The following is a 24,979-nucleotide window of genomic DNA, read 5'->3' on the forward strand; positions in this document are numbered from 1 at the left end:
GTATTTTTTACATGTAAAATTTCATCATGTTTTTCACTTACTATTGGCAGCATTTGTTGCTATAGGTACACTTTTCTTCATAAGTAAGATAGATGGTTTGATGAATTTTGCACAGCATACAAACCATACTTAAAGGTGTATGAAACTATAGAATTTTCCAAATCTATTAAAAACTGTGGTAAAAATTGAGGTAATTAACTAAAACATTTGTGTTTTATCTAAACATGAAGTTTAAAACACAACAGGTCATTCGTTTTTTCATAAATTAAATAAATTCTAGAGTTTCACACACCTGTATGTATGGTATGTATGCTGTGCAAAATTCATCGAAGAATCTCTGTAACTTATGAAGAAAAGTGTACCTATAGCAACAAATGCTGCTATTAGTAAGTGAAAAAATGATGAAATTTCACACGTAAAAAAGATTATTTTGTTATGTTTTCGAACTTCCACTGCTATGAGTGTGAATCCTGAATCCTTCCTGGTGATGCTGACAAAGTTTTATGAATTTGTTTGTAGAAGTATAGACACTGGAAATTAAAATGTCCTGTGATGCCTCTTCTGCTCCAAGTCGGCCCGTTTGACGTCCTACTCCCCTTAAATGATATCCATCTTCTCCTTTCCAAAATATCAGTGGGTACTGCAAAGCGTCGTAAGAACGACATTCAAATGCGTCGCCAACCATAACAACTGCAATTTCACTAATGGTCGGTGCATTATATAGGCCCACGTACTGCCCAGATGGTGCTTTGTCTGCTTTGATGATGATCGTATAGTTGTCGTTTTGCAGTCTGTTTGAAACGCTATTGAACAACTGGACCAACTGGCAGTGATTCTGTACAAACGGTTCTAAAATACCCACAATTTCTCTCTCCTCCATCTGCTCGATACGGTTGTACTGACAGCGTGCGTTTATTTACTGTTCCTCATCACCCATGAAGTAGATTTGCAGAAATTTTGAATCGGTATCAGGCATCGGCATTAAAGAACCAATTTGATGATACACTTGGACCTGAATCTTAAACGTTGATTGAAAATTGCGACCATCCTCATTCTCTACGATTTTTGTTGCTCCAAATGATGTCATTTGAAAGCACGAATTGAATTTGTGAATTTTACGCAAAAAAAATTAGATTGAGATGTAGCTCCACCCAATAGTGTTTTCAGTGGTTCTGGCGGCGAGTTCAGTGGTGGCCATACAACTTTTCCAGACGCGCAGCAGAAACAGGCAGATTCACCTTTGTGTTTGAGTGCATGACAGTGTTGGCATTGTTTGTCGATAGCACCGATTACAGTTTGTGAATATGACGAATAGTCGATGTCTGACTCATATTCAAACGCAAGGCTAAGAAGTGATGCACGTGTCAATGTGCGATACACTTGCAAACGCTGTTGTTCACGTGTTGTGAATGTGTTGGTGACTCGTTGACGGGCCAGTCTTTGTCTCAATGCATTAGCTCGAAGGCGTTCGTTGCGTTGCTCTTGACTTCCATTAGCACGTGTGATTTTCATTGTCCGGCAATAGATCTTCCGCCGATGTATTCAATTAACGGTTCTGGACTAATTGTGAATTCCGAGTCCGTCGACCAATATTGCCTCCTCGTCCACGAAGACGTGGCATTGTTTTATGCACGTAACTTATATGTGAACATAATACACTTAATATTCACTAAAATGCAACACTTGAAATGTCGAAAGACACCGTACGATAAAGTTAAAATATCAAAATAACGAAACACACATAATCTAACACACTCAAAATGTCGGAAAAAATAAACGAAATCCTATGCACGTAACTTACATCTGAATAAAATACGCTCAATATTGCACACAAAAATGCAACGCCACCTACCGTGCTGATTTAAGAATGTAAATTTTCCAGGTCCCCACTTGAAAGCGTACACAAAAATTGATTCAAGTCGATCCAGCCATTTAGATGCAGCATAGATAAATAACCTAGGTACCCACTACAGGGCCATCTGCCGGGCTGATTTGTGAATCTAAACCACCCAGGGCGCCACCCAAACGCATACAAAAACATTCATTCAAATCGGTCCAGCCGTTTAGGAGGAGTTCAGTGACATACGCACGTACAGTATTAATTATATATATATAAAGATAAAAAAAGATTGTTTGAAATCTCTGCAGTGGTGTTACACCTTAACTATAACCACACATTGTCGATGACAATATGCGCTGGTAGAATATACCCTGTGTACTTCCTTTGCTATTGACTTCTGCGCTCCCGGAGCCTACGTAGCATCGCGTGTGTTTCAGAACGGGACGTACGCCTGCGCGTCGCTGTGCCCGCAGGAGTCCATCTCTCCGCAGGGGGCGTGCCACCACCCGCGCCTCGTTGAGGTCCCAGGCCAGTGCTGTCGGGAGTGGCTCTGCGACAGCGACCAAGGTAACAGCTGAGAGGGGCGCTGCTGCGTACTGATGACACAGTTTCAGACAACGTCTACACCCACGTCTACATTGACTGACGGCAGTGTATGGCCAAACTTCCAGGAAACATCCGTCACACGTGGACGAAGAAAGTATGTTACATGGACACTGGTCTGGAAAGACTTCATTTCCATGTTAGAGCTCAGTGTCTACAACTCTTCAGCCCATTACTTACGGGAAACTGACAGAAAAACAACGTATCATTGCAATGCGAATCACTGCCATAAATAAAATGTTGGAAATGGCCTTCGTTAGCAAGGAGACATGCACCAACCCGACATTGCTGAAGCGCTGATATATCACTGGAGAATTGCGTATTACTTCAGAGCTTTCCACAATACGGTCACCAAGACTGTACATCTTGCGCCGAGTTCCCGTGTATAAGAGATTTAATACGTTCCCATGTGGAGGCCGAGGAATTGGCCCATCTCTCCCTATTCATCTGTCACAGAATTTGTTATTTAGTTACCATCGAACATTAACGCTGAACTGAGGAGGAGCTTCACCGTGGATCAAGTATATGTTTTTTTCAGACTCGTAAAGGCGCATGTGATAGCAGAACAGATAACGTATTCTATAACAAAGCATGGTAAGTTCCTCAATTGAGCCTGGGTGGAAGAACATGATAACCTAAAAAATAGTGGCCAACAATGCCGGAGTAAGCGCTGACAGAAAACTTTTTCTGATGACGTGATTCCACGATTTCGTGAGGACTCTCGACAATCCATAATTGCTGACTTCGAAAATTTACAATCTGGCCACGTTGAGATGAAATCTCATCTGTGAACAGCACATCTGCACTAAAATGCTGGTTAACATGTTGACTGAACCTTTTCCAGAAGTGTAGGCCGGCAGGAAAACTAGCTGCTGACAGTGCCTGCCCACGCTGTACATGGTATGAATACAGCACCTTCTTATGTAGCACTGTCCTGATAGTCATGTGGTAAACATTGCTTGTTGCAGTTAATTGTCTTGCCGTGATACTAGGATTGACGTCAACAGCACGACGAAGCTCCGCCTGCGGTTTAGGTGTCCGCATGGTTGTAAGCCTTCGCCATTCGCGTGGTGTAGTCTTAGGCAGCCCATGCTCCTTAAGATGACGATCAGTTGCTTCAAACATTACCCTATAGGGGCACCATCGTTCTGGTGAACTCTCACGACGAAAAAGTTGTTCGCCACGGCCATTACCATCTTAATCAGTACGGCTGATAAACATCTGCCAACTTCCAGTATGCGCTACCGGAGACCATGTCTGTGATGAAGACTAATACGTTGATGCTATATGCTTTATCCTCTCAGAGCAATGAAGTTAGTCGCATGTCAATACCGGGAAAGAAGTGAGGCACGTATCAAAAAAACGTTTCTTTAGTTCTAACAATAAACGCTTACTGTGAATCGAAGAATTATAAGAAACACATTCTAGTGGAACGTATCCGATAGGGTATTATGAACATTTCGTATACGAAAACGTTTCATGTAACGGTGGTACATTCTGTTTCTGTGCGTTTCCCGAGATAAATGTGGTTATGAATAGAAGTATAAAATTACTTCTTCTTCCTCTGTTTGTGAGGAATGTTTCCTGAAAGTTTAGCCATACGTTTCGATTACACCCTGTAAATTCTAAGATCAATCGCGAAGCTAATGGAAGAGCATATTTTCCACTGTAGCACATACTACAAATCTTCCCTGTCCATTTGTGTATGTAACATGGGCTGAATGATTGTGTGAATTCTTTCGTGCTCGCTGTAGTTAGTCTACTCTTCTTTTCGTTGTCCTTACATGGTGGATTCTAGTTTATTCCCAAATTCCTCACTTAATACCGTTTATTGAAACATCGTACGTTGGCTTTAGAAGCATAATTGACGTTTATCTTTAACCGTCGGTTAGTTCAGGTTTTCTAGCAGTTTAGGTAAAACATCCAGTGGTGAATCAACCCTGTAGCCATTCTTGCAGCCCTTATGTGAACATCATCTTTCCATTTCATACCTCTACAAACTGTTACATCCAGGTATTGGTATGACTCATCTGATTCCAATTATGACTCATTTATGTTGTAGTAACTGGGTACTACGTTTTCGCATTGTGGATAACAAAATTTTTCAATTATTAACACTTAGAGCAAGTTGCCAGTCATTGCAGCACTTAAAAATCTAACCAAGAGCTGACTGAATATTTATGCAGACACTATGCCATTGTAGATAACTGCATCATCTACATAAAATATGAAGTTACTATTCAAAGTGCGTGTCGAGTCATTCATGTACAACAGGAACACTAAGGGCTCCAATACACTTCTTTAGAGCACGGTCAAAAGTTACTGTTCCACCTCTCAATGATTCTTCATCAAGGACAACGTACTGCGTCCTTCCTACTACTAAATCCACTGTCCAGTCACAAATTTTACCCAAGTTTTTAGTTCGAAGGCGTTATGGTACAAGCGGCAGTGAAATTAACATTAGACAGATGGAGAAACGTAAACTGTTCATTAATTCAAAACTAATCACCACAACTGTAAATATATTTATCTCACTCCGAGACAAGACAGTTAGTGCCTCCGTGGAAAAATATTCGTGGTTGCCTACGGAACCGTGATTGTACCCAGACGCGCACCTGTTCGCCCGAAATTCTAAAGGCATGAATGTCTTTCTTCAAGACTCCAAAAATAATCTCATGGGGAGAGATCGGGACTATATGGAGGATGAGTAATGAAAATTCTGCAGACTAATCAAAGCAACGTTGGCAACATATAGGCGGGCATTAACCTCCAACAGAGTGACGCCATCCGTTAACATTTATGGGTGTTTGAATTTGATGGTGCGCTTCTGTTAACGAACAGTGATACGTGGACACTCAGAAAAAGTTTTGAGTACAGAATCAACTTCAAACGCGTTGGAATCTTGACGGAGGGCGTCACTCTGTTGCAGGATAAAGCCCGCCCAAATGGTGCCAAGGTTGTTTCGACTACGCCGCAGAAATTTCTCTGCGGAACCTTTACATATACTCCATACCGTCCCGAACTCACCCTATGCGACGTTCATGACTGCCGATTTTCTCCCTGCATTTCATCTCTGCTACCAACAGATGTCTAGACAACATTGTTAGGAGGAATAATGATTCGTTGGTTGATTCGGGGGTAGGGGACCAAAGAATGAGCTTATTGGTCCCCAGGAATAACGGATCGTGATGTAGTGTCGTGAACAGCGTGAAAAACGGTAAAAATACTTGGGAGGGTGTTGTAGGGAAGGTTGTACTGAGAGACAACTTCGGGTAATAGAACCCAGTACGTTGTCCTCAATGGTGAGTGTTCATCGGAGGTGAGGGTATCGTCTGGACTGCCCCAGGGAAGTGTGGTGGGTCCGCTGTTGTTTTCTATCTACACTCCTGGAAATGGAAAAAAGAACACATTGACACCGGTGTGTCAGACCCACCATACTTGCTCCGGACACTGCGAGAGGGCTGTACAAGCAATGATCACACACTCGGCACAGCGGACACACCAGGAACCGTGGTGTTGGCCGTCGAATGGCGCTAGCTGCGCAGCATTTGTGCACCGCCGCCGTCAGTGTCAGCCAGTTTGCCGTGGCATACGGAGCTCCATCGCAGTCTTTAACACTGGTAGCATGCCGCGACAGCGTGGACGTGAACCGTATGTGCAGTTGACGGACTTTGAGCGAGGGCGTATAGTGGGCATGCGGGAGGCCGGGTGGACGTACCGCCGAATTGCTCAACACGTGGGGCGTGAGGTCTCCACAGTACATCGATGTTGTCGCTAGTGGTCGGCGGAAGGTGCACGTGCCCGTCGACCTGGGACCGGACCGCAGCGACGCACGGATGCCCGCCAAGACCGTAGGATCCTACGCAGTGCCGTAGGGGACCGCACCGCCACTTCCCAGCAAATTAGGGACACTGTTGCTCCTGGGGTATCGGCGAGGACCATTCGCAACCGTCTCCATGAAGCTGGGCTACGGTCCCGCACACCGTTAGGCCGTCTTCCGCTCACTCCCCAACATCGTGCAGCCCGCCTCCAGTGGTGTCGCGACAGGCGTGAATGGAGGGACGAATGGAGACGTGTCGTCTTCAGCGATGAGAGTCGCTTCTGCCTGGGTGCCAATGATGGTCGTATGCGTGTTTGGCGCCGTGAAGGTGAGCGCCACAATCAGGACTGCATACGACCGAGGCACACAGGGCCAACACCCGGCTCATGGTGTGGGGAGCGATCTCCTACACTGGCCGTACACCACTGGTGATCGTCGAGGGGACACTGACTAGTGCACTGTACATCCAAACCGTCATCGAACCCATCGTTCTACCATTCCTAGACCGGCAAGGGAACTTACTGTTCCAACAGGACAATGCGCGTCCGCGTGTATCCCGTGCCACCCAACGTGCTCTAGAAGGTGTAAGTCAACTACCCTGGCCAGCAAGATCTCCGGATCTGTCCCCTATTGAGCATGTTTGGGACTGGATGAAGCGTCGTCTCACGCGGTCTGCACGTCCAGCACGAACGCTGGTCCAACTGAGGCGCCAGGTGGAAATGGCATGGCAAGCCGTTCCACAGGACTACATCCAGCATCTCTACGATCGTCTCCAAGGGAGAATAGCAGGCTGCATTGCTGCGAAAGGTGGATATACACTGTACTAGTGCCGACATTGCGCATGCTCTGTTGCCTGTGTCTATGTGCCTGTGGTTCTGTCAGTGTGATCATGTGATGTATCTGACCCCAGGAATGTGTCAATAAAGTTTCCCCTTCCTGGGACAATGAATTCACGGTGTTCTTATTTCAATTTCCAGGAGTGTATATAAATGATCTTTCGGATAGGGTGGATAGCAATGTGCGGCTGTTTGCTGATGATGCTGTGGTGTACGGGAAGGTGTCGTCGTTGAATGACTGTAGGAGGATACAAGATGACTTGGACAGGATTTGTGATTGGTGTAAAGAATGGCAGCTAACTCGAAATATAGATTAATGTAAATTAATGCAGATGAATAGGAAAAAGAATCCAGTAATGTTTGAATACTCCATTAGTAGCGTAGCGCTTGACACAGTCACGTCGATTATTTGGGCGTAACATTGTAGAGCGATATGAAGTGGGACAAGCATGTAATGGCAGTTGTGAGGATGGCGGATAGTCGTCTCCGGTTCACTGGTAGAATTTTGGGAAGATGTGGTTCATCTGTAAAGGAGACCGCTTATGAAACACTAATACGACCTATTCTTGAGTAATGTTCGAGCGTTTGGATCCCTATCAGGTCGGATTGAGGGAGTACATAGAAGCAATTCAGAGGCGGGCTGCCAGATTTGTTACTGGTAGGTTTGACCATCACGTGAGTGTTACGGAAATGCTTCAGGAACTCGGGTGGGAATCTCTGGAGGAAAGGAGGCGTTCTTTTCGTGAATCGCTACTGAGGAAATTTAGAGAACCAGCATTTGAGGCTGACTGCATTGCAATTTTACCGCCGCAAACTTATATTTCGCGGAAAGACCACAAAGATAAAATAAGAGACATTAGGGTTCGTACAGAGGCATATAGGCAGTCATTTTTCCCTCGTTCTGTTTGGGAGTGGAACAGAGAGAGAAGATGCTAGTTGTGGTACGAGGTACCCTCCGCCACGCATCGTATGGTGGATTGCGGAATATGTATCTAGATGTAGATGTGGATGTAGATGTAGATAACAGTTAACAAAACATTCAATAAGTTGCGCCGTTTTCGAGTTAATTAGCATTGAAATTAGGCAATAATGTCGTTGTGCGCGAAAATTCAATAGATCGGCCAGAGATGTGTCTCAGAACACGTTCTTCGTTTGGTTTTCTAAAACGGAACAAGAAAGGGATCCAAAAATTTAACAAGTGACGGTAGTAAGCATCGAACGCGAGACAAAAGCTGGTCAGATGTAAGAGAGTACTTGGAAGAAATCTCAGTTCACACTTGTCTAAAAGAAGGGTCGAAGAAGTGATCTACAAAACTGTCGACCATTATCTGTGACATCTACCTGTTGTAGACTCTTAGAATTCAGAGTTAGATCAGAATGAACAGAATAACCGTCAATCCAATCTCCTTGGATTCCGAACACGTCGCTCATGAAAAACTAAAGTGTTGCTTTCGTACCTGATAACCTGAAAGCCATGGGTTGAGGCACTCGACAAATTCTGTGTTTTTTTGTTTTTGAAAATCACTTTGTTCCACTTCAGTATAGATTTGTGAAGGAAAGATAATATCGGCCATCAAACAAAATTTGCAACTGGACAGTGGATTTAGCAATACATAAATAAATTAATTAATACATAAGAGGTGAGTAGTCTCGTGCGCTATCAGCTACTCTGTGAGAACAGTTGACACTAATTGTATATGGCGGACTACTTGAATTTTCACACGCAACGGCCTGATGAACTAATTTCAATGCTAGTTAACTCGGAAACGACACAACTTATCGATATTTCTGTCTTTACAATTTGCCTCTGCACTACCTACCCTGCAACACCCAAACAAGTTTTTCATACTATTTCTTACCACAGTGTACGGATAAAATGGTGTTCTATATATGTAAACGTATATCAATGCCTGTCTTTTGTAGAATGCTTGCACTTATGAATTTTTTTCACGACGTTCCTTCACTTAGCATAAGACGGTAGTCAGTCGCGTTTACTGGTCAATAGGCATGTAGCCAGCGGTCGTACGTCACAGAGGATAGCATGCAATGCAGACGAGGAAGGAATTTTCCAGGCATTAGCAAGTAATTAAGATTTTCATGTCACACTTAAAGGGGAGGAGGTTCTACGTCATCCGACAAGTACAAAATTAAGGGAGAGAGATTTGTCTCAGTATTAATAATGACTACTGTGATTATTAGCCGTTAGTAGTATGATCACAAACAGTCGAGCTGAGTTACAGCCGTGAGAAGATTGTAGTCTATGAACTTAGAGAAACTGTGCAGCTTGTACAGACATCAGGCCACTCTACATGCAGCAATGCCAGGTGCGGGGAAGTGTCATCTGCCGGTGGCCATTAATAGAAGCGGTGAGGTATGCTGGCTAGGTACTGAAAGAGTTTCTGTGCTATATGAAGTGATGTTTAATGCTGTATATAGTTAACCTGTTATTTCATATTTTATTTGAATACACCAAAACACAGTATATTTGCTTCCGATCATTAGACCTGACAGAATAATCTAGATGCCTTTCCCAGATCTGTGTCATTTTCTATTCAATAAATATTATGTACTGTACATATATAAATAGTTAATATCCAGTAAACTGATCCCAGAATTCAGAGGAGTTGTTCTTGCTTGTACCTTGAGACTTACACACCTGTCCTGATAATAAAAACTCACTCCTTCTCACCTTCGTCTGATATCCGGCGGGGAGCTACGAACGCCATGGCTTCAAGGCCCTAATGTTAACAGTGAGGCTCGTCCAGTAGACAGAGGACCAAGGAAGATAAAACCTTTTCTGTATTCACGTGAACAAAAGCATAACGGCATCATACACGACAGAAATGTCAGTTGTACATGGTGACACACCAGAGACGGACGATTTTTAAATGAAAACTACTCGGTAAATTTTAAAATTAATGCCCGTTTACTGACATTAAACCAAAGCTCTTTACTTGGCATTTAATGTAGGCCAGACTTATTTGTTAAAAATAATGTCCTCAAGATGATGTACGTCATTTCGAACGCACGATTAATGTCTCTTATCCACATCCTCCACCACAGGGATTCATGTCTCTGCGGGGATGGCAGCAATTTCTTGAATGACTGAATCATGCAACTGGTCCAGATTTCGCTATTAGTATTTATATACAAGGCTCCTGAGGGACCCACACAGAAAAAAAGTCAACCTCACACTGTTAAGTCTGGAGACCTTGGAAACCTATTAATATCGCCAAACCTTGAGAGAATCAGTCCAGGAAACCTGCGTTGAAGAATTGCTAATGAAACATCCGCGGTATCTGACGCAGCGCCATTCTACAAGAACCAAACACTTTTAACGGGATTCTTCGGCTTTTCAATTCTGGTTTCAAGAACGTTTCAAACATGAATGTTTCGAGGCGAATTGACGGCGACTGTGGATCCATTTTCTTCGAAAAAATATGGTCCAATAATGTCGAAATAACCAAGAACACAACGGACTGTGACATTTTCAGAGTGAAAAAGATGCTGATGTATAAGGTGTGGATGCTGAAGAAATCAAAAACACAGGTTTTCTTTATTAAGTGCCCCATTAAAATGGAAATGAGCTTCATCAAAAAAAAAATGTTCAACGTGTGTGAAATCGTATGGGGCTTAACTGCTAACGTCATCAGTCCCTAATCTTACACACTACTTAACCCAATTATCCTAAGGACAAACACAGACACCAGTGCCCGAGGGAGGACTCGAACCTCCGCCGGGACCAGCCGCACAGTCCATGACTGCAGCGCCTTAGACCGCTCGGCTGAGCTTCATCGCTCATCAATAAATCATACTGTCACTCCAAACCACTTGCATTCTGGAAGCAAATTCTTCTTATGCACAAAAATCATTTGGTTTGAGTTGTTGCACAATAATACGTTTGTAAGGACGGACTTTTAATGTATGTAGAATTCGTGAACTGATTCACGGTTGATTGATAGCTCAGTAGCACTACGTCTAGCTGACCGCCCTGGACTTCTGTCATTTCACATAATACTGCAATATTTTCGGGTGCCGTTGCACTGCGCCCAGAGCGCGTACATTTCTGATCCATTATGTTTCCAGTTAAACTGAAGCTTTGCACGCATCTGGCGGCGGTGTTACGACTGGAAAAGGCTAGTGCCGAGCAAGACTGAATTCGCTGCGTAGCCGTAACAGACTCACTGCTTATGACGAAACTGTCGTAGACAAGTAGACGTTGTCGCGAGTCCCACTGTTTCACTGTAACTGACACGCGTTTTGTGTAGAGACGAATTAAGCTCACCACTACGTTCTCCCATCACCGCGCTCTCACAAGGGGAGGCCACGACGTTTGGAACTCTGATTTACTTCAAACTTAGTACACTCGTAGTACTTCATTAGAATAACAAAATGTGTAAGCAGTAGCGCGTACTTCTCAAGCGTTATTAAGAAAATCGCAAGATAATTTCGATCGTCAAATACATACCCAAGCGCAGCCGTTTTTACGAGGAAGCGGCGGCAGCCGAGTGGGTGCCGGCACGGTAACTGTGCGTGTTCGGTCAGAAGGTTACCTGCCCTCTGCAATGAAAATATTATGTTAATGGATCAACGACTAACTGAGACGGGTGTATTGTGACGTCTACCCTAAGCAGATGCAACGAACGAAAACGAACAAATTGATTTTTTTTTTAAATGGGTAGCGTTCAACCCCCGTAATCACTGCATCGCTGGATCGAGTCCCGTTCGTCAGTTTTCTATTATTTTTAAACACAGTCATTTTATTTACTATTTATTTTGCAATTGCTACAATGGGAAAAATGCGTGTTATCGGATGAACTTTTATTAAATTTACAATGTTATCTGGCAGTCTTCAAATTTTTTATATCACAAATAATATAACATTCATAACTATCGACTAGTAAACGACCAAACGCATAAAGTTATACTGGAAATGTATGAGAAATCCCTTATACCTGGAAGGAGCCCGGAACTACTTGTTACCTCCAAGTTTTGATCGGCACAGGCGGCTTTCGAGATATGCACAATTAATCGTCGCTTTCGACATTATGAGTACAATGGCAGGATGGTATTTTTCGTAAAAACAAGGAAAACATAAAGTTAAACGGCACCAGCTGCATTGAATAAATGCTGTTTCCGCATACGCAAGGTCTTTTGAGGTTTTCCGTGGAAAAACAAATCTCCTTAACATTTTCAAAACCCTTTCTTTCAGCCGATGATTTGGAAGCAAACCATGGATAACGCAGCATTTCCTCAAATATCGGCGCTGACAATTGATCAGGGCAGTATCGAGTGTATTTTAATAACGTCTTCACGAGAAGCAATTTCTCGTGATTTTTCGGTTAAATATGAACAATTTTGAAGACACTGACAAGCATACATATTCAGTATCACCTTATGTGTTTCGTCGTTTACTATTATATTACTTCTACTATTTACTGTTATATTATTTGTGATGATAAAAATTTGTAGACTGCCAAATAACATTGTAAATTTAATAAAAGTTCATCCGATTACACGTATTTTTCCCATTATAACAATTGTAAAGTAAGTAGTAAAGACAACGACTGACGCACGGGACTCGATTGAGCGAATACATTTTGTTCGTTTTCGTTCGTTGCATCTGCTCGGCGCGGACGTCGCAAGACACCCGTATCGCTTCGTCGTTGATCCATTTACTCAGTTTTTTTGTTGCAGAGGGCAGCTAACCCTCTGACCGAATAATTTTTTTTTTTTTTAGAGTGTTCGTTTACTTTGTTCGTGGCGGGCGTCCAATGACACTCGTTCAGGTTGTTTGTTGATCCGTTCCCTCAGTTTTTTTTTATTACAGAGGGTAGCTAAACCCTCCGACCGAACATGCTGAGCTACCGTGCCGGCATACTCAGCTGCCACCGGTTCATGGTAAAAACGGCCCCGCAGGGGTATATGTTTGACGATCGAAATTATCTTGGGATTTTCTTGATAACGCTTGAGAAGTACGCGCTACTGCTCACACATTTTGTTGTCCTAATGGAGTACTACGAGTGTACGAAGTTTGAAGTTAATCCGCGTTCCAAACGTCGTGGCCTCCCCTTTCAGTACTACGCAGCTCAAAACCATCAGTCTTCCGTGTGTCACCCTGTACATCAGACGAAATGACGCTGCGATGCCAGGGGACGGGCCTGGATGAGCGCGCTGTGCTGTGCCCGCAGCGGAGCGCCCGCCGGACTGCCGGCCGCAGCAGTTCTCGCGCTGGTCCGAGTGCTCGGCGCGCTGCGGCCTGGGCGAGTCGCAGCGCGCGTCCACGCTGAGCCCGCAGTGCCGGCCCAGCAACGAGACGCGCCTCTGCCAGCAGCGGCCGTGCGCGCCCGCGCCCATGCCGCCGCCGCTGCCGCCCAGGACTCACCACCACATACGGGTCCGTACACACATCACACTTCTTCTACTCTCACTAACTCACAACAAAACCTTTCTAAGATTTGAGCGCTCAGGCTGCTACGGCCAGTGTTAGATTGTATTTACCCATTTGGATGTTATGCTGCTTCGTTATGAAACAGTCGAACTGTCTTTTCCAGCGACGTTGAAGCTGTCCTTGTCAGGGCGAGGAGTTCGGTCGCCCAGACGAGAACTGTTGCAAAAACGTTCGAAACGTCGGCTTCATACTGTTTTAATGTTTCGTAATGACGCTGTCTAACAATTGTTTGAAGTACTTCAAAGTGTTCCACAACTTCTAGAAATACTGTGAACATCTTCGTTAACAACCGAAAAAAATCTGCGAAGGATATACCGGGTGATCGAAAAGTCAGTATAAATTTGAAAACTTACCTCGGAATAATGTAGATAGAGATGTAAAAATTGACACACATGCTTGGAATGACATGGGGTTTTATTACAACAACAAAAAAAAGGTTGACAAAATGTCCGACAGATGGCGCAGGAGAGCAAAACGTCGCTGAATACGCATGACAATCGTGTATAAAAGGAGCTGTAATGGGAAAGAGAATCCCACCCCCAACCAGATGCCACGCCTTTACCGTTGTGTCCCACCCTCTCTCCATCTCCACACCCTCCATCTCCTTTACCAACGCAACTTCCACCATCTACCCCTCCCGGATGATCAGCTTTGTCCTGACATCCACCCTTCCTACCACCTCTAACACCATCTTCCTGCCTCCTCCTTAGGGCTCCCTCTCCTCCCCCTCCCACCTGCTGAGCGGCTTCCCCCTCCTATTCCCCTCCCTCTCTTATGCCCCTTTTAAGTGTCTCTGCACTTCCTCCTGCCTTGTCTTCCCTCTTCATCTCCTGCCCCACGTCTCTCCTGTCTCATAGTGTACCCGCTGACGCCCCTACTCACTTCATTCTGCTGCTTCTTCTGCTGCCCTTGCTCTCCCCTCCGTTTCTATCCTCTCTGACCTTTCCCTCGGCAGGTCCCACCTGAAAGTTTTATTCTTCGTCGTGTGTGCTCCGAGTGGGTTTTAAGTGTGTTGTTCCGGAGTGTTTTTAATACTGTGGCCAACCTTTAACCTATGGATGCGCATTCAGAGTCTTCTGTGTGTTTTAAGAATCGCCATCTGTGCTGTTTATCTTTCTGGTGACTTTTTTAACTGTCCCCTATGAACGTCTCCATGTCAATGGATTTTTAACTCCATTTTCTCCCCTTACTCTGTTTTATATTCCCCTTTTTTTATCACCTTATGTATGTATCATTTTATTCTTGTTTTAGTTGTCGTGTCACTCGGCTGAAGAGCGGCGGAATGTGACGCTGACAGGCCTCCCCTGCCCATATGGGGCAAGGGAATGAAATCACAATAAAGGAAAAAGGAGAGAGAGAATCAGATGCGCCAGCAGTCACGGCGTGTTGACTTTATCTGAAAAGGCGCTTTAAGTGAAGCTGTATTATCAGAATGGAGAATGTGCTAGTTCAGCGATATGATCCTATCGCCATAGGAAGGGGATTCGAATGGTTAAAGGTCCATTGACAAATGCAGCTGTGGCGAGAATGATTTCGAGGTTGGAAGTCACGGGTTGTTTAGACGATAGACCCCGTAGTGGCCGATCGAGCACAAGGCGTAATGCTGCTGAGACATTTCAGGAAGAAATGGAGACTACCGGGTTCGTCTATGCACGGGGAAGTCAGCGCTCGTGCAGTCGCACGTCGCATCGTTAATTCCATACACTACTGTTTGGTTGGCACTTAGGCGTACCCTCCGATGCTATCCGTACAAAATCCATCGCCATCATGAACTGTTGTCTGGCGATATAGTGAAGCGGATGGCATTTGCGGTGTGGGCGTTTCAAAAGACGGCGGAATGTGACGATTGGCTGAGTAACGTTTTGTGGACCGACGAAGCTCATTTCACGCTCCAAGGATCTGTCAGCGCCCACAACTGCAGAATTTGGGCTACCGAAAATCCTAGAACTATCGTGGAAACTCCATCGCACGACGAAAAAGTCACGGTATGGGTCGGATTTACCACATCTGCCGTTATCGGGCCTTTTTTCTTCGAGGAAATGCGTGATTCTGGTTTTGTAACTGCTACCATGACGGGTGATAGGTGCGACTATATGTTACAGAATTGCATCGTCCTCAGCCTGGCTGATAAACACCAGCTGGAACGTACGATGTTTATGCAGGATGGCGCTCCACCCCATATTGCTAGACACGTGAAAGATCTCTTGCGTACGTCGTTTGGTGAGCCACTTTCGTCATGCTTGGTCTCCCAGGTCCCCAGACCTCAGTCCATGCGATTATTGGCTTTGGGGTTACCAGAAGTCGCAAGCGTATCGTGATCGACCGGCATCTCCAGGGATGCTGAAAGACAACATCCGACGCCAATGCCTCACCATAACTCCGGACATGCTTTACAGTGCTGTTCACAACATTATTCCTCGACTACAGCTATTGTTGAGGAATGATGGTGGACATATTGAGCATTTCCCGTAAAGAACATCATCTTTGCTTTGTCTTTTTTGTTATGCTAATTATTGCTGTTCTGATGAGATGAAGCGCCATCTGTCGGACATTTTTTGAACTTTTGTATTTTGTTGGTTCTAATAAAACCCCATGGCATTCCAAGCATGTGTGTGAATTTGTACCTCTCTATCTACGTTATTCCGTGATTTATTCAGTTTTCAAATTTATACTGACTTTTTGATCACCCGTTACGTTTTACTATCGATACAAGTTTCGATCAAAACATGATCATCAATCGACGGATATTATCAGTTTTCGGCTTCTGAAGATTATCTTTTGATCGAAACTTGTATCGAAAATAAATAATCAGTTTTCGTTGTTTTATGTCTTTAATAAAGAAGTTTGTAGCTTATCTATTTCAAATATGTGATAATACATTAGAGAATAATCATCTACCCTGTGGTGGATGTTTCTCTTGCCGCTTCTCTGTCTTTCCGAATCAAAATTATCCAGATATGCTTCCACACTTTTGTATAATCTTCATTGGGTCTCGTTTAGTTTCTGTAAAATATTTTACAAAATACTACCTACATCTACCACAGGCAAAAAACTGTATCATTGCAGACTACAGACCTACAACTGCCTTAATTTTAATAATATGTTTGTACAGCCTGCCCCTCTTTCCCATTTAATGGCTTGACAGCGAATCATCTGCAGAGTTATAAAACGCATAAAACCAACCGAACCTGTAAAATTTCAGCTTTAAAACTGATGTAGTTTCGGCAGAGATATCAGTTTGGACATTTGCGGTAAGTTCTTATGGGGCCAAACTACTGAGGTCATCGGTCCCTAAGCTTACACACTACTTACTCTAACTTAAACTATCTTACGCTTAAGGACAACACACATACCCATGCCAGAGGGAGGACTCGAACCTCTGACGCGGCGAGCCGCGCGGACCTTGACAAGGCGCACGGCTACCCCGCGCGCCCAGAGATATCAGAAATGTTACAATTGTTAGGTGCACGTTAGAAACAACTATTACATTTTTAATATCTTACAGAAATAAAATGAGCCTCATTGAAGAGAATACATGTCAAAAAATGTATGGATAATGCGTGTAAGAAATAAAAAAAAATCGTGTAATGCAGAAAGTGGGGTTTCAAAATCCAAAACACCACAGAATAACTTCCATGATATTTGATGGAGCTGAATAGAGCAAAAAGTGTAGGGACTAGCCATCATTGTACTACCGTATATCCAACAAATAACTGACTGTACCTGCTGAGCAGAACCATTACTCGTAATTTTCAACACTCGTGTTGGCACTAAAATATGTAAACATTTGAAAAGAGGCCTACCTGTTTATATAACGTGGCGTAACATAGACCTCGTGGGGACTCATGACCCTTGCAGTCTGGTCCCTTCAACCCCAACAAACCAAAAAAATGTCTTGTACATTGAACAAGTTAAAGAAAGGAAATGGTAGAAGAAACCCTTGCCGAAGAACTGGTTGCTTTATTTCATATGGGGCCCGTCCACTTTTAGATTATGTTCGGTCATACATGCTGCGTATTGTCCAGTAAGACGTGAAATAATTTGGATCTGTTGGTTTTGCCAGATGCCCTTCACAGTCAAAATCAATTTAAGTAAGTATTTGTATTTTCTGTTGATTGTCCTTTGAAGTAAGTAAAGTAATGTGAATGTTTTAGTTAGACCACATTTTTCGCTTTGTGATAGATGGCGCTGTAATAGTCACAAACATATGACTCAAAATTTAACACGATCAGTTGGTAAGAGGTAAGTTTTTTAATTTAAAATACAGAACGTAGGTATGTTCGAACATTTTATTTCGGTTCTTCCAATGTGATACATGTACCTTTGTGAACACATCATTTCGGAGAACGCATGCTGTTACGGCGTGATTACCTGTAAATACCACATTAATGCAATAAATGATCAAAATGATGTCCGTCAACCTCAACGCATTTGGCAATACGTGTAACGACATTCCTCTCGACAACGAGTACTTCGCCTTCCGTAATGTTCGCACATGATTGACTATGCGCTGACGGATGTTGTCAGGCGTTGTCGGTGGATCACAGTAGCAAATAACCTTCAACTTTCCCCACAGAAAGAAATCCGGGGACGTCAGATGCGGTGAACGTGCGGGCCATGGTATGGTGCTTCGACGACAAATCCACCTGTCATGAAATACACTCCTGGAAATGGAAAAAAAGAACACATTGACACCGGTGTGTCAGACCCACCATACTTGCTCCCAGACACTGCGAGAGGGCTGTACAAGCAATGATCACACGCACGGCACAGCGGACACACCAGGAACCGCAGTGTTGGCCGTCGAATGGCGCTAGCTGCACAGCATTTGTGCACCGCCGCCGTCAGTGTCAGCCAGTTTGCCGTGGCATACGGAGCTCCATCGCAGTCTTTAACACTGGTAGCATGCCGCGACAGCGTGGACGTGAACCGTATGTACAGTTGACGGACTTTGAGCGAGGGCGTATAGTGGGCATGCGGGAGGCCGGGTGGACGTACCGCCGAATTGCTCAACACGTGGGGCGTGAGGTCTCCACAGTACATCGATGTTGTCGCCAGTGGTCGGCGGAAGGTGCACATGCCCGTCGACCTGGGACCGGACCGCAGCGACGCACGGATGCACGCCAAGACCGTAGGATCCTACGCAGTGCCGTAGGGGACCGCACCGCCACTTCCCAGCAAATTAGGGACACTGTTGCTCCTGGGGTATCGGCGAGGACCATTCGCAACCGTCTCCATGAAGCTGGGCTACGGTCCCGCACACCGTTAGGCCGTCTTCCGCTCACGCCCCAACATCGTGCAGCCCGCCTCCAGTGGTGTCGCGACAGGCGTGAATGGAGGGACGAATGGAGACGTGTCGTCTTCAGCGATGAGAGTCGCTTCTGCCTGGGTGCCAATGATGGTCGTATGCGAGTTTGGCGCCGTGCAGGTGAGCGCCACAATCAGGACTGCATACGACCGAGGCACACAGGGCCAACACCCGGCATCATGGTGTGGGGAGCGATCTCCTACACTGGCCGTACACCACTGGTGATCGTCGAGGGGACACTCAATAGTGCATGGTACATCCAAACCGTCATCGAACCCATCGTTCTACCATTCCTAGACCGGCAAGGGAACTTGCTGTTCCAACAGGACAATGCACGTCCGCATGTATCCCGTGCCACCCAACGTGCTCTAGAAGGTGTAAGTCAACTACCCTGGCCAGCAAGATCTCCGGATCTGTCCCCCATTGAGCATGTTTGGGACTGGATGAAGCGTCGTCTCACGCGGTCTGCACGTCCAGCACGAACGCTGGTCCAACTGAGGCGCCAGGTGGAAATGGCATGGCAAGCCGTTCCACAGGACTACATCCAGCATCTCTACGATCGTCTCCATGGGAGAATAGCAGCCTGCATTGCTGCGAAAGGTGGATATACACTGTACTAGTGCCGACATTGTGCATGCTCTGTTGCCTGTGTCTATGTGCCTGTGGTTCTGTCAGTGTGATCATGTGATGTATCTGACCCCAGGAATGTGTCAATAAAGTTTCCCCTTCCTGGGACAATGAATTCACGGTGTTCTTATTTCAATTTCCAGGAGTGTATGTTATTCAATACCGCTTCACCCGCACGCGAGCTATGTGACGGACATCCATCATGTTGGAAGTACATCGCTATTCTGTCATGCAGTGAAACATCTTGTAGTAACATCGGTAGAACATTACGTAGGAAATCAGCATACATTGCACCATTTAGATTGCCATCGATAAAATGGGGGCCAATTATCCTTCCTCCCATAATTCCGCACCATACACTAACCCGCCAAGGTCGCTCATGTTCCACTTGTCACAGCCATCGTGTTTCTTCCGTTGCCCAATAGTGCACATTATGCCGGTTTACGTTACCGCTATTGGTGAATGACGCTTCGTCGCTAAATAGAACGCGTGCAAAAATCTGTCATCATCCCGTAATTTCTCTTGTGCCCAGTGGCAGAGCTGTACACGACCTTCAAACTCGTCGCCATGCAATTCCTGGTGCGTAGAAATATGGTACGGGTGCAATCGGTGTTGATGTAGCATTCTCAACATCGACGTTTTTGAGATTCCCGATTCTCGCGCTGTTGGTCTGTTACTGATGTGCGGTCTGTTACTGATGTGTGGTCTGTTACTGATGTGCCGCGACAGCAGCTAAAACACCTTCTCGTCTGTTGCAGGTCGTGGTTGACGTTTCACATGTGGCTGAACACTTCCTGTTTCCCTAAATAACGTAACTATCCGGCGAATTGTCCGGACGCTTGGATGATGTCCAGGATACCGAGCAGCATACATAGCACACGCCCGTTGGGCATTTTCATCACAATAGCCATACATCAACACGACACCGACCTTTCCCGCAATTGGTAAACGGTCCATCTTAACACGGGTAATGTATCACGAAGCAAATACCGTCCGCACTGGCGGAATGTTACGTGGTAGTTTGTGACTATTACAGCGCCATCTATCACAAAGCGAAAAAAGTGGTCAGACTAAAACTCTCATATTTCTTTACGTACTAAACGAATATGTAATAAAAATGGGCGTTCGTGTTTAAAAAAACTCAGTTGATATCCGTTTGACCTATGGCAGAGCCATATGGAGGGCCAACCATAGCGCCATCTGGTTTCCCCCTTCAAGCTAGACGAGTTTCGTTCTTTGTAGTTTTTTCGTTTGATGCTTATTTCGTGAGATATTTGGCCCTGTCACTATCAATGGACCACCCCATATGTATGTGTTTTCATGTTCTATGTATATATCCAATGAGCATACTACACTTATGCCCTTGTAGTTTTGTTTTCTACCCTCTTCTTTAATATACGATGTTTTGCTACCACACTCCAGTCCTCTGTCGTCTATGCATATTTTGTATGGTATTGGGGTGTGGGCTTAATGTCGTGTGAGAAGGGCCTTCCACCGTCCCCATCGCCGGGTGCAAGTCTTTCAATTTGACGCCACTTCGTCGACTTGGGCGTCGATGGGGATGAAATGATGATGATTAGGACCTCAAAACACCCAGTCCCTCAGCGGAGAAAATCTCCGACCCAGCAGGGAATCGAACACGGGCCCTGAGGAGTGACATTCTGTGCTGTGACCGCTCAGATAGCGAGGTGGACTGCTGTGGGCTGAAAGTGTGCAAATGCTTTCGGGACAGTTCAAACATTCGTTTGACGTTCTGGGCAAGGTCACCACTGAGATACTTACCAAAATAAGAATTTCGTCTGCAAACATTTATTAGAGAGAATAACCATCAATCCAGTAAATTGCCACGTCTGGAACAGATCAGGCTTTTAGACTGAATAAATGGCAATTATTTTAAGTATCAGTACTATTAATAAGCGAAGTAGACCAATGACACCTTAGATCAACGACCAAAACCAAAAGTTTGGCCTCAGTCTAGAAAGCTCTTTCCTTATCTAAGTACCCATTCTTGCCGACCGAACCTATTCTTCTTTGTATTTTCAGACTACCGGTCAGGAGATTTCACTTCCAGCACGAACCCATTTTTCTGTCATTACGTTATTTAGGATTGCGATATTAGCGATTAAATTAGGCTACTTATGGTAACTTCATAGTTCAATATCTGACAACTGCAGCGGTTCTTTCTTCTACCGCCTTTTATCCACTTAATTAATCACGACTTTACGTTGAGTCATCGCATCATTCTCAACGACAGGCAAATCAGTTTTTTGGCAACCTAGCTTTTTCTACACTTCGCTTGGTGCCGGCAGTGTTACCCTCGTTAAGGTAGCTACCGTTTCAAGTACGAAAGCGAGCGTCGTTTTCTCTTCCTGAACAACAATTTCCGCTTCCTCTACGGGAACCTCCGAATAGCTCCACGACAGAGTAAAACCTTCAGTGCTTTGAATGTACCGGTTAGCTGTAATTAAATTGCAGCTACACACATAGGACTAGTGTGGGCTGCAATTATCGTATGGTACCGAAATTTGGTGAATATTCTAATGCGTTAACATGGGACCGCTTACGATGAAAGAAATTAGTTTCTCTTCTGGCAACCAGGTGCCAATCTAGTTCCCTGAATGCAAAAAAGCCGTACAGAAATGTCTCCAGAAGTAATGAATTAGGAGTGCGACATGGGGAGAAGATTGAACAAGGGAGAAATCCCTAATCTTGATTTTATTTATGAACAGTCGCTCAGCCGGCCGGTGTGGCCGAGCGGTTCTAAGCGCTTCAGTCTGGAACCGCGCGACCAGTACGGTCGCAGGTTCGAATCCTGCCTCGGCATAGATGTGCTTGTTGTCCTTACATTAGTTAGGTTTAAGTAGTTCTAAGTTCTAGGGGAGTGATGACCTCAGATGTTAAGTCCCATAGTGCTCAGAGCCGTTTGAACCATTTTTTAACAGTCGCTCACCTTACACAATCTGTTCAACAAGCGCACCGAAGATGTCGACGATTTGCTGCATACATAGAACGACGTGATCGACAGATACTCGGTGCAATTGCAGTGGAATCTGAGCAAAGTGTGTCTGCACACTAGCCTTCAGATAAGGTAGAGACAGAATGTGGTGCAGGTAAAAGCGTTCTATTACATAACCCCAGAGGTAAAAATCACATGGATTCAGGTCGGATGATCTGGCAGAACATGCGTCTGGAAAATCTCTGGAGGAAACACGTTCGTGGAAATTTTCATTAAGAAGGTCTTTGACTGCGCAAGTAACATGAGATATTTCCCCGTCTTGCATGAAAACAGTGGTTTCCACACAGTTGCGCTCTACCAAAGCAGTACTCATGCTATGCAAGGAAATCCTGATAACACGCAGACATCACAGTACATCCGATTGGTGTTCTGGGCGTATTCTTTTCAAAGACGATTGGACCGAGAATAAAGGTCGTTGCGAATCCACACCGCAATTACTTATGGCGAGTGCAAAGGCTCCTCGTGCCCAACACGCGGTTTAACAGAGCCCTATACTCAACAGTTCTGTGTTCTTAGCGCACCTCCACAGACTGTTGCCCGGCCAAACGTCAAGTTAGATCCGTGCAAGAAACCGAAGAGCAAATTGAGAACGTTGCCTTGGCTCATGAGGTTTCAGTTGCTGCGCCGTTTGGATCTTGAACAGTACCAGTATAAAATAGAGCCCAGAACTTTCTGTACTGCTGACCGTGGGATGGACGATTCTCGTGACACCGCACTATCACCAGCACTGCCCGGGGCACGTGCTGCGCGCTCAGTTACAGCAGCGGCTACCTCATCAGTAACTTCCGCCTGGATAGCACACGTTCCTCTTTCAGGTGAACACCAACCTCACCGGTATTTCGAAATTCATTATTATCTTCTTCAATTATTTAACAGCATCGAACTTCTCCTCAGAACTTTCAGTCCACGATACTTTCTCAAACTAACACAGCAATTGCTGCCGTTCACATAAAAGTGTTTCACTAAGAGTGGACGGCCTCTCTTCTCGATGCCCATACTGTTCTTACACTTGATGGCTTGACAAACAACGGCGTGGACGTCATAGTGTCATGCAAACAGTGTACAAACTCCGGTACGCTCTAGGTGGCCACAGCTGGAACTAACTTGTTTTCTAGCGTATAACGGTTCCGCACAACTCCATTAGCATATCTGTCACGTTTAGCTGTCATACGATAATTACAGCTCACACTGGTACTCCTCAAGCAGCTGCACTTTAATTACCAACACCTGATATCTTGTCTTATCCTGTTACCGCGTGACAGGTCATAATTTACCAATGAGTTTCCATGTTTATATTTTATTTACAAATGAATATTTAACAAATAAATATAGTAACAGTGTAAACGAAGGAAGAAATTATCCTATCTAAGAAAGAAAGAGAGAGAGAGAGGATACTTGTATCTAAGGCATCGCTTGAAATGAAGAGGTCCGTTAATACAAGATGCGCAGACATACGTAATTTAAATAAAAAAAGAAATACGAATTATGAAGTCTCAGGTAATATTGTCATAATAAATTAGAAATACATAACTTACATGCATTGTGTGTATGAAGACCACCCACATGTCAAAAAATGAAATAGTAGGAAGAATGGAGTGGCATTCGCTGAGTAAATAATACATATCTTTACTATATTTGGTACAGCAATGATGCATGAGTGATGTTTTGGTGTGCTCCTAAACAATAACTGATAGTGACACACGGTCAAAAGGCCAGTTGCACTGAAATGCACATATATTCAATAATAATCATGTTTGTATACGGAGCCATACCCTAGATAGATTTTTCGAAAGCAAACGTCGTCCATTGTTAGCTGCAAAATTTTACGTGTCTTTGCTGCTATACCCCAATTTCGACTTCGAAATGATTATCATGCAACACAGTTACTTTATATGACACATCTGCCACATCATATTGCATAGAAGTATTGTGGGTATGCTCGGTAATGCACTTCACAATCGAAATTGGACAACAGCAGCAGATAAACGGAACATTCTATGGCCTACATCAGACAATGTTTTCTTTGGAAAAATGTTAAATACTAGCTGGTAATATGCCGTGGTATGAGACTTGCGGGGGGCGTTCAATAAACAGTGCAACAAAATTTTTTCTGAAAACGGGTTCGCTTTATTCAGAATTCCAGTACACCACATTATTCCCTTCTCGCCGCGCGTACTGGCGAGGCGCTATGTCATTGGCTGCGCGGCCCTCCCGCCGGAGGTTTGAGTCCTCCCTCGGGCATGTGTGTGTGTGTGTGTGTGTGTGTGTGTGTGTGTGTGTGTGTGTGTGTGTGTGTGCGATGTTCTTAGCATAGGTTAGTTTAAGTTAGTTTAAGTAAAGTGTAAGTCTAGGGACCAATGACCTCTGCAGTTTGATCCCTTAAGAACTCACACACATCTGAACATTCCCTGCCCATTTGGCTACAATACGCTATTTTTTAACATAGCCTCCGTTCAATACGACAGCCTTACGCCTGCT

At 44.6% G+C, this 24,979-nt stretch overlaps 1 protein-coding gene across 1 annotated transcript in view; it reads left to right on the forward strand.

Moving 5' to 3' along the window:
- LOC124774897 (CCN family member 4) overlaps positions 1 to 24,979 on the forward strand; it is a 410,531-nt gene that overhangs the window by 369,922 nt on the left and 15,630 nt on the right. The window contains exons 5-6 of the mRNA XM_047249560.1: positions 2,278 to 2,407; positions 13,291 to 13,496. Of these exons, the coding sequence (XP_047105516.1) occupies positions 2,278 to 2,407; positions 13,291 to 13,496 (336 nt within the window). The remainder of the gene's footprint in view (positions 1 to 2,277; positions 2,408 to 13,290; positions 13,497 to 24,979) is intronic.

Source organism: Schistocerca piceifrons, chromosome 1, assembly GCF_021461385.2.
Source record: "Schistocerca piceifrons isolate TAMUIC-IGC-003096 chromosome 1, iqSchPice1.1, whole genome shotgun sequence".
NCBI classification, from domain to species: domain Eukaryota; kingdom Metazoa; phylum Arthropoda; class Insecta; order Orthoptera; family Acrididae; genus Schistocerca; species Schistocerca piceifrons.